This window comes from Gorilla gorilla, chromosome X (genome assembly GCF_029281585.2).
Source record: "Gorilla gorilla gorilla isolate KB3781 chromosome X, NHGRI_mGorGor1-v2.1_pri, whole genome shotgun sequence".
NCBI lineage: Eukaryota > Metazoa > Chordata > Mammalia > Primates > Hominidae > Gorilla > Gorilla gorilla.
This window is the reverse complement of record NC_073247.2, coordinates 85772196-85785920: the sequence shown is the minus strand read 5'-3', so window position 1 is coordinate 85785920 and position 13725 is coordinate 85772196. Positions and strand designations below refer to the sequence as shown.

Here is a 13725-nt window from a genome sequence, read left to right as displayed (position 1 = left end):
CCTAGTCAGTTATGCCAGCACCATTTATTGAACAGGAAGTCCTGTCTTCATTGCTTGTTTTGTCAACTTTGTTGAGAAGCAGATGGCTGTTGGTGTACAGCTTTGTGTTCTATATTCTGCTCCATTGGCCTCCATGTCTACTTTTATACCAGTACCATGCTGTTATGGTTACTGTAATCTTGTAGAATACTTTCAAATTCAGGTAATGTTATGCTTCCAAGTTTGTTTTTTGTCTAGAATTGCCTTGGCTATTAGGACTTTTTCACTCCATATGAATTTTTAAAGGTTTTATTAATTCTGCAAAGAATGTCATTGGTAGTTTGAATAGCAATTAATGTATAAATTGCTTTGGGGATTATGGCCATTTTAACAATGTCATTTCTTCCTATTTGTGTCATCTATGATTTCCTTCAGTAGTGTTTTGTAATTCTCCTTATAGTGATCTTTCACCTTCCTGGTTAAATGTATTCCTGGGTGATTTATGCTTTTTGTGGCTATTGTGAATGGGTTTGCATTCCTGATTCAATTCTGAGCTTTGATGTTGGTGCTGTATAGAAATGCTAAGTTACAGACTGACTTTCTATACTGAAACTTTGTTGAAGTTTTGTATCTAATCTAGGAGCTTTGGGGCTTTGAGGTTTTCTATGTATAAAATCATGTTGTCTGCAGAGATAGTTTTACTTCTTTTCCTATTTGGATGCCTTTTCTATTAACTGATTGCTCTAGGTAGAACTTCCAGTAGTATGTTGAATAGGTGTGGTGACACTGAGCATCCTTGACTTGCTCTGGTCATAAAAGGAATGGTTCCAACTTTTGCCAGTTGATTATGAGGTTGGCTGTGAGTTTGTAACAGATGGGTCATTATTTTGAGATATGTTTCTTCAATGCCTAATTTGTTGAGGGTTCATAACATGAAGTAATGTTAAATAGTTTCTGCATCTATAGAGATGAACATGGTTTTAGTTCTGCTCATGTGATAAATCACATTTTTTTCGTAAGTTCTGTATGTTGTACCAACCTTGCATCACACAAATATAGCCTCCTTAATCATGGGGAATTTGCTTTCTGATATGCAAGTGGATTAGGTTTGCTGGTATTTTCTTGAGAATTTTTCCTTTTAAGTTCATCAAGGATATTTGTCTCAAGTTTGTGTTGTGTCTCTGCCAAGTTTTGGTATCAGGATCATGCTGGCTTCAAAAAATGATTAAGGGAGGAGTCCTTCCTCCTTGATATTTTGGAATAGCTTAACTAGGAATTTCACCAGCTCTTTCTTACATATCTGGTTGTATTCAGCCATAAATCCATCAGGTCCAGGTAGGGTTGGTAGGGTTTTTATTACTGATTCAATTTCAAAACTGGTTAGTTATTTCTTGTCTGCTGCTAGCTTTGGAATTAGTTTACTCGTTTTCTAATTCCTCTGTTTGTTATATTAGCTTGTTAAATTGAGATATTGAACTTGTCCATTTCTGCTTTAACTTCATTATTTATGCCAACATAATTAAGGATCAAGTTGCTTTATTTCCATGTAATTGTATAGTGCTGAGTAATCTTCATGTTGATTTCTATTTTTATTGTGCTCTGGTCCAAAGATCTGTTTAGTATGATTTTGCTGTTATTTGAATTTGGTGAGGATTGTTTTATGGCCCACTGTGTAGTCAACTATAGAGTATGTGCCGTGTGCAGATGAGAAGAATGTGTACTTGGTGGTTTTGGGTGGACATTAATATGGATGTCTGATAGGTCCATTTGGTCAAGTGTCAAGTACAGGACTAAAATATCTCTTAGCTTTCAGCCTCAGTTATCTAATAGTGTCAATGGGGTAGTGAAGTTTCCCACTCTTATTGTCTGCTTATCTAAGTCTCTTCATAGGTCTGTAGGAACTTCTTTTATGAATGCGCATGATCCTGTGTTCAGTGCATATATAGTTAGCTCTTGTTGAGTTGAACTCTTCACGATTATATCTTTCTCTGTCCTTATTGACAATTGCTGTTTTAAAGTCTATTTTCTATGAAGTTAGAATAGCAATCTGTCCCTCCTCCTTTTTTCTGTTTGCTTGGTAGAATTTTCTCCATCCCTTTACCTTGAGTCAATGGGTGCCATTACTTCTGAAATGGGTTTCAGGAAGACAGCATACAGTTCGGTCTTTTTAATCCAACTTGCCTCTTTTATCATTTATTAGGACAGTAGTCTATTTAATTTCAAACTTAACACTGATATGTTTATATTTGATTCTGTATTACTATTAGCTGGTTGCTGGTTAATTGTGCATTTGGTTTATAGTGTCAGTGGTCTGTGTACTTAAATGTGTTTTTTTGGTGGCCAATAATGGTCATTCCTTTCCATATTGAGCACTCAGTTAAGGACCTCTGGTAAGGCAGGTCTGGTGGTAATGAAATGCCTTGGCACTTCCTTGCCTGTAAAGGATCTTATTTCTCCTTCACCTATAAAGCTTAATTTGGCTGAATATGAAATTACTGGTTGGAATCACTTCGTATTAAAAACGCCAAATATAGGTATCCATATCTTCTGGCTTCTAGGGATTCTGCTGAAAGGTATGCTGTTAGCCTGATGGGCTTCCCTTTGTAGTTTACCCGGCCCTTCTCTATAGTTGTTTTGGACATTTTCTTTCATTTTAATCTGATAACTGTCTGGGGGACAATATTTTGCAGTGTTCTCAGAATTTCCTGAATTTGAATTTTGGCCTCTCTAGCAAGGTTGCAGAAAAACTGATGGACAATAAACTAAAAAGTTGCTTGCTTTCTTTGCCTCTTTCAGGAATGTCAGTGACTCATAGGTTTGAATGCCATATTTCACAGAGATTTTGTTTAGTTTTTAAATTTTTTAAAATATTTGTCTGACAGCTAATTCAACTAAATAGTCTTAGAGCTGAGATTCTCCTTAGCTTCATCTATTCTGTTAATACTCCCAATTACATTATGTAATTATGTAGTGTGCTTTTCAGCTCTACCAGATTTTAAAATGGCCATTTCAGTTTTCAACATCTGTATTGTTTTATTGTGTTCCTTAAATTCCTTAGATTAGGTTTCAACTTTCTCCTGAATCTCAATGATCTTCATTCATACCCATATTCTTTACCCTTTGTCATTTAACCCATCTCAGCCTGGTTAAGAACCTCTCCCAGAAAGCTAGTGTGGCCCTTTGGAAGTTAGAAGACACTATGGCTTTTCAAACTGCCAGAATTCTTGCAATACTTCTTTCTCATGTATGTGGACTAATATTCTTTCAATCTTTGAAGATGCTGTGCTTTGTATGACGTTTTTCTTTAATCTTCTCCAGTGCCCTTGGGTTTTGATTGAGGTGTAAAGTGGGTTCAGTTGACTGGCTTCATTTCTGGAAGATTTTAGGGGCCAAGGCTCACCTCAGGATTCCTGGGCTGCATGCTCTAACTCTGGGGAAGCAGGGTCAAGAAAGGACGCTGTGTTCTCTGGTCCCTCAAGGTTAGAAACATGCCGAACTGGAGGGGCTGATGTGTTCCTGTTACGCTGCCCACAGTATTCAAATAGGGGGTGGCAGCCATAGTATTTCATTGGGTTGGTGGCAGTGGGATCCAGGCTCACTTGCTCGTGCCAATAGCCTCAACAGCATGGAAGAGTGTACATGTGTCAGATGGGGAGGGACACTGGAAGAGTAGGGTTTAACATCGTCCATGCTAGAACTCATGCCACTGGCTGCAAATATGAGGCCCTAGAGGAGGCTAGTTGCTGCCACCCATGTGCACATTTGCACTTGGGGCAGAATGGTAGGTGTGGAGTTGCTGGTGCCCATTCGCACCAGTAACAACAAACAAGGGGCGAGGTTACCGTTGTTCATGCACACGATTGCACGAGTGATGGCCCAGCAGGAGCGGGATTACAAACACCTATAAATACATTTGTGCTGGCAGCACTCACTCAACCTGTGGAGCCTGGTCTGTTGGAGCTCTCTGATAGGCCAAGTTTAGTTTCAATACATGGATTTCTGGTTTGTAGATGTTACATTGGTGTATGTATATGTATGCAAGTCACATTCGGTTTTCGTTAGTGTTACGTTGTCATATAATTTTAAGTCAGGTAATGTGATGACTCCAGCTTTGTTCTTTTGGCTCAGGATTACTGTGTCTATTCTTTGTCTTGTTCCTATTTCTGTGAAAAAAATAACACTGGCATTTTGAAACTATAGATTGCTATATGTAGTATGGGTTTTTAACAATATAACTTCTCCCACTAAATGAACATGCAGTATCTTTTCATTTACTAGTGTCCTCTTCAATTTCTATCAATGACTCATAGTTTTCCTTGTAGATACATTTTACTTGATTGGTTAAGTTTCTTCCTATATATTTTATTTGTATCTATTGGGATATTTATAATTCTCCCTTTCTAATATGAATGCCCTTATTTGTTTCTCTTTTATACTTGCTCTGACTAGAACTCCCAGTAACATGCTGAACTAAAGTGCTGAACATGGGCATTTTTAATGTCTTCCAAATCTAGCAGTATGCTTGTCAGTTTTCCTTGCTCACAAGGACAGTGTAAGTTCAACTGCCAGTCTGTTGAGATATCTTAACTCTATACCCAATTTTGAGATAATTTTTAATAAAATAAATTTATAAAATACTTTTTGGACATCCATTACAACATTATGGTTGTTGACTTTGTTATACGACATAAAACTAATTGATTTGCATAGCTTGAACAATCCATGCATTCCTAAGATGAATCCACCTTGATAAATATGAATTATATTTTTAGTGTGTTGTTGAATACAGTTTACTAGCATTTTCTTCTGGATTGTTCCATCTGTGTGAATCAGACATATTTGCCTTCTGGGGTTTATTGTTGTTTGTTTGGGGGTTTTTAGACCTTTTCCTTTAGTTATCGGGGAAACACTGGCCTTGTAGAATGAAACTGAAAGTGTTTGCTCCTTTTCCATTCTTTCAAATTTTGCTTAGTTGGTCCTCTCTTCCATTCTTCTTTCCTCCCTGTATTCCATTAACTAATTTTTTTCTGATAGTATATTTTAATTCCTTGCTTTTATTTTCTGAGGTTTTTGCATGGTTGTTGTCATGCAGCTTGCAAAAAAATCATATAACCAATAATTTTAAATTAATGACAAGGTATCTGTAGTCACAAGGAATGACAAGCAAAGAGAAAACCAAAGAACTCCACACTTAATCTCCACCCTACATGCTATGATCTTATCTTTGTTATGTTTATCTATAATATTTTTGTAGTTATAATTTTAATAGAATTACCTTTTAGTCTTCCTGCTAAAAATATGTGTTTACATACCACAATCACAGTATTATTCTATATTTGCGTACCTCCTTTTTCTATGAGTTGTAAACATTCAGATGTTTTCTTTTTGCTCATTAATGTCCTTTCAGACTGAATTACTCTTTCTAGCATTTCATTTAAGACAGGTCTGATGTTGACAAAAATTCCTCAGCTGTTGTGTGTCTGGTAAAGTATTTATTCTTCAAGTTTGAAGAATATTTTGCTGAATTTCATATTCTGATTTGGCAGGTTATTTCCTTCAGCACTAAATAGGTCATCATACTCCCTCCTAGCCTGTAAACTCTTCACTACCGGATGTATCAGAGCTCATTTATACATTATTTGCTTGTTTTCTTGCAGCTTTTAGGACCATTTAAATTTTTCTCTACCTCTGAACATTTGATTGTTACATTCCTTGGCAAAGCCTTATTTTGGTTGAATCTGCTTGTTTTTGTTTTTTACTGTCTTCTACCTGGGTAATCACATCTGGATATACACATACATAGCTCACTGCAACCTCTGCCTCCCTGATTCAAGCAATTTTCGTGCCTCAGCCTCCCAAGTAGCTGGGAATACAGGCGTGAGCCACCACGCCCAGCTAACTTTTGTATTTTTAGTAGAGACGTGGGTTTCACCATGTTGGGCAGGCTCGTCTTGAACTCCCGACCTCAGGTGATCCACCCACCTCGGCCTCCCAAAGCGCTGGGATTACAGGCGTGAGCCACCATGCCCGGCCTACTTCTCTAAACTTTCAACTCCAAACTTTCCCTCTTTAAGAATGGTAACTCTGAGGTTTGTGCTTTCAAGATTATTTTCTTCACCTTGTAGGCATGCTTCATACTTTTTTGTTCCTTTTGCTTCTTTCTGCACTCACTGTGCATTTTCATATAGCCTGTCTTTAATAATACTGATTCTTGTTCTGCTGGATCAGTGCTGCTGTTGAGACCTTCTGGTGCATTTGTCCATTCAGTCATTATTTCTCAGTTCCAGTATTTCAGTTTGGTTATCTATTGTTTCAGTATTTGTTACATTTCTTTAATAAATTACTGAATTGCTTTCCTGCATTATCATGGTGTTTGCTATTTTCCCAAAACGTTTCTCCTGAATTCTTACCCTGACATCACACACATCACCATCTCATTAGGGTCGGTCAGTGGCTACTTCCTTTGTATATTTTAGATCATAGTTCCTAGCTATTTTGAGTTTCCTGTATGAGAGGCAACATAACTACATCGCTCCAAAACTAGATCCCATAGTCCCTTTGGAAATGTCATGTCTCCTGGATGGTCTTATGCTTGTGGAAGTTCTCCAGTGTCCAGGCATTTAAGAGTTAGGTATTTATTCCAATCTTTGTAGTCTGCTACTTCGTAGCTGCCCTTCTTCACAGGGCGTCCCGAAAATTAAATCTGATTGTGTTGTTTTATCTAAGAATGCGGTCACTGCAACCATTCATCACTAGAGGGCGTCCTAGGACCAGGAACACAGCCAGGCTTAAAGCCTGGCACATACACAGCACTGGTGGACTTGGGGAATACCAGGGTAGAACTGCCTGGGTTACTAGGCAAATTATCCCACTGTCTTCTATTTCGTTCCCCCAGTTGGAATAAGCCTCTGTGTAGTCAGGTGACAAGAGTTGAGGAAGGGTTACTAAAGTCCCCTACTATTACTGTATTGCAGTTTCTCTCGCTTTAGGTCGCTTACAGTTTGCTTTATATATTTTGGTGTTCTGCTGCAGGATGCATACATATTTACGATTTTTATACCCTCTTCCTGAATTGACCCTTCATAAGTATTTACTACATAATACTTTTTTGTCTCTATTCATACCTTTTCACCTAATAAATATTAAGTGAAAAATTTCCGTTATCTGATACAAATACAGCTGCTATTTATTGGTTTCCATTTGAAAACTTTTTGCATCCCTTCACTTTTAGTCAATGTGTATATGTAAGTTTTTACATGCAGCATATAGTTGGGACTGATTATTATTCTGAGACAGAATTTCGCTCGTTGCCCAGGCTGAAGTGCAATGGCGTGATCTTGGCTCACTGCAACCTCCGCCTCCCGGGTTCAAGCGGTTCTCCTGTCTCAGCCTAAGTAGCTGAGATTACATGCGCATGCCACCAAGCCCGGCTAATTTTTTTGTATTTTTAGTAGAGACGCGGTTTCATCATATTGGTCAGGTTAGTCTCCTGACCTCAGGTGATCCGCCCGCCTAGGCCTCCCAAAGTGCTGGGATTACAGGCGTAATCCAGCACACCCAGCCGATTTTTTGAAATATCCGTTCAGCCACTCTCTGTTCTTTTTAGGGGGATCCTAGATAATACCTATCAATATTATTATTGATAGGTAAGAAATCACTATTGACATTTTGATTGGTACTTTTTTGTCGTTTTCCAAATTATTTCTTTCTTCCTTCTCCCATTGTGGTTAAGTGACTTTCTTTGGTAGTATCTCATAGATAAAAGTATTTTTAAACCGATAATAATTTTCATCATGAGGAATATAAACAGCCAATCAATTTTATGCTTTAATTCCCCCACATTTTGACTTTCTCATGTCTATTTTTATATTGGCTATATTTTATGATGCTGCTATAGTTACTTTTCATAGACTTGCATCTTACTCCTCGTATTATGGATATAATTACACAAAACAAGCGTATTAATTTATTCTGCATTTGCCTATGTATTTGCATTGGCCACTGAGTTTTGTAATGTCAAACTTTTTCTCTTTGGACGTTAGCATAATTTTCTTCAGGATAAAGAACTTAGCATTTCTTGAATGACGAGTCTAGTGATGAATTCTCACCATGTTTCCTTTTCTTTCTGTAAACGATGTTATCTCTCAGTCTTTCAAGGAAATCTTTTGTGGGTACAGTATTGTTGGTTAACTTTTTTCCTTTAGCACTTTATGTCACTTCACTCCCTCCTGGTATGTACAATTTCTGATCAGAAGTCTGTTAACAAATTGGAAGTACATAATGTTATTTGCTTTTCTCTTGCTGTTTCCAGTGTCCTTTCTCTTGCTGTTTTCAGTGTCCTTTCTCTTTTTAGTATGTTTTTGAGATGATTATATACACACACACACACACACACACACACACACACACACACACACCTTGGGGTATTCTTAATTAAACTGAATCTATTTGGTCTTTAACGTTGTTGTACCTGAAAAGTACTTTCCTCTACATTTGGAATGTATTCTGTTATTTCATTGAATAAGCTTTACTGCCCTTGCTATTCCAAAACTACCACTTGAACACCAATGATTATTTAATTTGCTGTTTGGACGTTATTCTCTATACCCTGTAGATATTCTCTAGGCCTTTTCTATTTCTTTAATCTCTACAGATTCTCCAATACCCTATCTTTAAGATCACTATTTTTTTATGCTTGATCCATTCTGCTAATGACATCCTCTAATAATTATTTCAGTTGAAACAATTATTTCCCATTTGCAATATTTGTTTGGTGTATTATTTCAATCTCTCCAAGTTTCTAATACATTCTTGGATTCCTTTTCTGCATTATCTTGGGTTTTGCTACATTTCCTTAAAATTGCATTTATGAATTCTCGATTCTAGAGTTCAAACATTACCATCTCATTAGGGTTGGCAACTGGCTCCATGCTTTCTCTGTTCAGGGTAGTCATGGTTATTGGCTTGCTGCTGTTTCTTGTAGACGTATGCCTACAGTTTCACATTGAACAATTATATATTTATTCCAGTCTCAGCTGTCTAGCTTCTTTTGGTCTTCCTAGAGTATATTTTCTTAGATATTATTTGTAGTTCCCTGTCAAGACTACTTAATCTGTGAGTGCTGCCTGTTTTAGATTTGACTCAGCTCTCACAAACATTTGGAGCATTGCCCATCCCAAAGTCAATCCTCTGGCTGTGCAGGAAGGTTGGATAGGCATTTGTGCAAAGAACTATGAACTCTGCCTACTACATTATAGTGCTGCTGAACAGCCACTCTGACTTGGCATCTATGTTGTCTGACGTAAAGAAAATTATTTTTCAGGCTGGAGTTGTGAATCTCAACTGGCCCAATTGTCTTTCACTGCCATCATGGGATTTTCTTTCTACAAGCACACACAATACTTCCCATGTTTTAAGCTATTAACAGCTTTTCAACAAGAGAAGCCAAGATGGTGAAGAAGCTGTGTGCCAAAATCTCACATTTATCCCATGTTGAACTGGTGAATGTCGATAAAATTTTCCACACATGATGGCAGGCACATAGGAGTCTCATAAATACAGAAGCCTTTTATCATCTGCTCCAAGTTTTTCACTTCTCTGTAGTCTGAGGAAATGTCTCAGCCTCAGATTTCAGTTCTGGGATATAACTTGTGATAATATTGGTGCTGGATATATTACTGAGGTTCTATGGGGGTGAGTAAAACCAGAGTGTTTTTACTCTGAGATTTTGGTGACCCATTATGTTCCTGATGTCACACCTTACATATATTTATATCACATATGGCTAAACAAATTGTTGTAATTATTAATAGTTTTGTAGATGGACATCATGGCAGGTGCCCATAATACCATCTAATCAGAAGGCTGAGGAGGGAAAATTGCTTGAGCCCAGAAGTTTCAGACCAGCCTGAGCAACATAGCAACAGCCATCTCATTAAAAAAGTTTTGTGTATTAACCTTAACAATAAAGATATACGTTATTTGTACACCACCATTACAGTACACCAGTACTGTGAATTTGAGTTACTTACCTTTTACCAGTCAGTTTTATACATTCATGTTTTTGTGTTATGCATGAGCTGCTTCTTTCAATTTGAAGAATTCCCTATAACATTTCACTTGTTTTAATGAATAATGAGAGAAAAAAGGTTAAGTCTTCAATATCTGTGGATCCGTTAATAGTTTATTTTCCAGATATATTAAAATTCTGTATAGTTCCATCCAAATATTGGAATTTAGGAATCATCCCAGATAATTTTCCCTGTCCTTTATTTTTCTGTTCCATCCTTCCTTTGGTAAGTGTTCACATTATTTATCATTTTTCTTTCTCTTGCTTATAAGCTGTTACTCTCCTGTATTAAAACCATTCTTCTAGTTGCTTTACATATTTACATATTATGTTAAAATAAAGACTCACAAAATGCTGCAAATATAGTACCGTTTACACATACCACTCAATTTTCCCCAGTGGTGATATTTTCCATTAACATTGTACAATATCACAACCAGCACATTGTCATTGGTGAAATGTGCACATTTACATGACATTTTATCACATGTATACATTTTTGTAACCACTGCATGAATCAGAATGCAGAACTCATCCATCATTAAAAACGTATCCCTTCCACTAGTCTTATAATCACATACAACCCTAACTGCTACCATCCCTAACAGATGAATACGAACAATGTTCTCTAAACTGTTTAACTTCATCACATTAAGATACATAAAAATAAGCATTATGTTACAACTTGAAATGGGTTTTTCCTTCAGAATTGAGAATCATCTAAGGCTTATTTGTATAGTAGTAGTTTATTCCTTTTAATTTTTGAGTTGTATTACACAATACGGAAATAACAGACTTATTTAACTGTTTACCTGGTGAATAACATGTGAGTTGTTTCCAGGTTCTATTACAAATAAAATTTCTGTGAACAGTCAAGTGCAGGTTTGGTCTACACATAAATTTTCATTTCTATGAAATAGGCCATGACAGCAATTGCTAAGCCTAACTGTATGTGTGTGTTTTGCTTTAAAAGAAATTGCCAAATTATTTTCCAATGTGGTATACAGTTTTATATTCCCATCAGCAATAAAGATTCAATTTTTTCTGCATGCTTCTCAGCCTTTGGAATCATTATGTTTTAACTATTTCAGCTACTGAAATAAATCTGCTGTAGGCTGGGTGTGGTGGCTCACACCTCTAATTCCAGCACTTTGGGAGGCTGAGGCAGGTGGGTCACCTGAGGTCAGGAGTTTGAGACCAGCTTGGCCAACATGGAGAAACCCCGTCTCTACTAAAAATACAAAAAAAAAAAAAAAAAAAATTACCTGGGCGTGGTGGCAGGCGCCTGTAATCCCAGCTACTTGGGAGGCTGAGGCAGGAGAATCGCTGGAACCCGGGAGGTGGAGGTTGCAGTGAGCTGAGATCGTGCCACTGCACTCCAGCCTCGGTGACAGAGGCAGACTCCACCTCAAAGAAAAATAAATCTTCTGTAATATCTCATCATAGTATTAATTTCCATCATGTCCTTATTGACATTTCCCTATCTTCAGGAGAATGTTCTTTCATGACTTTCGCCCATTTTCTAATTTAAAGCTTTGGATTTTTAATACTATCTTTTGAGAATTATGTAAATATTCTAGCCATAAGTCCAATGTTGGATATGAGATTTGAAAACAAAGGGCTGGGCATGGTGGCTCACACCTATAATCCCAGTACTTTGGGAGGCCGAGGCGAGCAGATTACCTGAGGTCGGGAATTCGAGACCAGCCTGACCAACATGGAGAAACCTCATCTCTACTAGAAATAACAAAAAAATTAGGCGGGCGTAGTGGCACATGCCTGTAATCCCATCTATTTGGGAGGTTGAGGCAGGAGAATCGCTTGAACCCGGGAGGCAGAGGTTGTGGTGAGCTGAGATCGTGCCATTGCACTCCAGCCTGGGAAACAAGAGCGAAACTCTGTCTCAAAAAAAATAAAAACAAAACATTTTCCATGAATATAGTTTGTATTTTCATACTATTTATGGTTATTATGAAAAAGTAAAAGCATTAAACTTTGATGTCCTTCCCTTTTTCAATTTATTATTTCCATTAATGAACTATCCTTTTGATGCTTTTTTTTTTTTTTTTTTTTTTTTTGAGAGGGAGCCTAGCTCTGTTGCCCAGGCTGGAGTGCAGTGGCCCGATCTTGGCTCACTGCAACCTCCGCCTCCCGGGATCAAGCGATTCTCCTGCCTCAGCCTAGAGGGATTGGGATTACAGGCATGCGCCACCACACCCGCCTAATTTTTTTGTATTTTTAGTAGAGATGGGGTTTCACCATATTGGCCAGGCTAGTCTCGAACTCCCGACCTTGTGATCCGCCCACCTCAGCCTCCCAAAGTGCTGGGATTACAGGCGTGAGCCACTGCACCTGGCGATGCTTAAATCTTCTAATCCACAAATATGAGATGTCTTTCCACATATTTAGATATTCCTCAACTCCTCTGACAAATATTTTGTTATTCACAGTTCATGCTGAATTTCACTTTATCCCACAGTATTTTGCCTTAATAATATTGTAAATAAAAATGTTTCAATGATGTCACTTTTGACTTCTTTAATAATATATAGAAATACAACTGATTTTTGGATTGTAATCTTAAATCACAAAAACTTGCTGAGATGATCTTGTTATTGGAATCCAAATTTATTGGATCCACTGGGGTTGTGTACGTACAAAACCATGTCATCTGCAAAAGGTTTTGCTGCTTCCTATTTAAAAAATTTTATTTCCTTCCATATGCAATGCAATTAATGTCACAGATACTTCCAGTACACTGTTGAACAGAACTGGCAAGAATGTTTTATCCTGTCCTTGCTCCTCATCTTACAGAGAAAGCATTCTTTAAATACTAAGTGTAACATTAGTTTTGAGGGTTTTGGGTTTTTTGTTTTGTTTTGTTTTGCTTTTTAGAGACAGGGTCTCACTCTGTTGTTCAGTCAGGAGTACAGTGGCATCATCATAGCTCGTTGTAAACATGAACCTCAGCTTCCCAAGTAGCTAGGCGTACAGGCATGTGTCATCACATCTGGATTTTTTTTTTTTTTTAAGATACAGAGTATCCTTATATTGCCTAGGCTGATCTCAGACTTCTGGCCTCAAGTAATCCTGCTTTGGCTTCCCCAAGTGCTGGGATTACAGCCACGGCACCAGGTTTTAGTTGTGAATTCTTAAAATATGCCCTTTACTAGGTTGTGGTTTACTTCTTAGTTTACCAAATACTTTTTCCACCCTCTATTTTTTTTTTCTCTCTTTTTTTTTTAAACATAGTCTTGCTGTGTCAGCCAGGTCCAAGTGCAGTGGCACAACCTCCGCTCACTGCAACCTCCACCTCCTGGGTTCAGGTGATTCTACTGCCTCAGACTCCCGAGTAGCTGGGATTACAGGCACCTGCCACCATGCACAGGTAATTTTTGTATTTTTAGTAGAGATGGGGTTTCACCATGTTGGCCAGGCTGGTCTCGAACTCCTGACCTCAAGTGATCCGCCCACCTCAGCCTCCCACAGTGCTAGGATTACAGGCGTGAGTCACTGAGCCCAGCCCATGGCTATTACAAAGTCAAAAACAAACAAACAAACAAACAAAAAACAGATTCTGGTGAGGTTACAGAGAAAAAGGAATGCTTATACACTGTTGGTAGGAGTATTAGGATTACAGGCGTGAGCCTCCACTTCCAGCCGTCCACAATCTATTG

At 37.9% G+C, this 13725-nt stretch overlaps 1 protein-coding gene across 1 annotated transcript in view; it reads right to left on the bottom strand.

Moving 5' to 3' along the window:
- The window catches only part of LOC109024667 (protein shisa-5-like), a 33098-nt gene extending 24165 nt beyond the window's left edge, over nt 1-8933 (bottom strand). The window contains exon 1 of the mRNA XM_063702927.1: nt 8880-8933. Within this exon, the coding sequence (XP_063558997.1) occupies nt 8880-8933 (54 nt within the window). The remainder of the gene's footprint in view (nt 1-8879) is intronic.
- Between the last annotated feature and the right edge of the window lie 4792 nt (nt 8934-13725).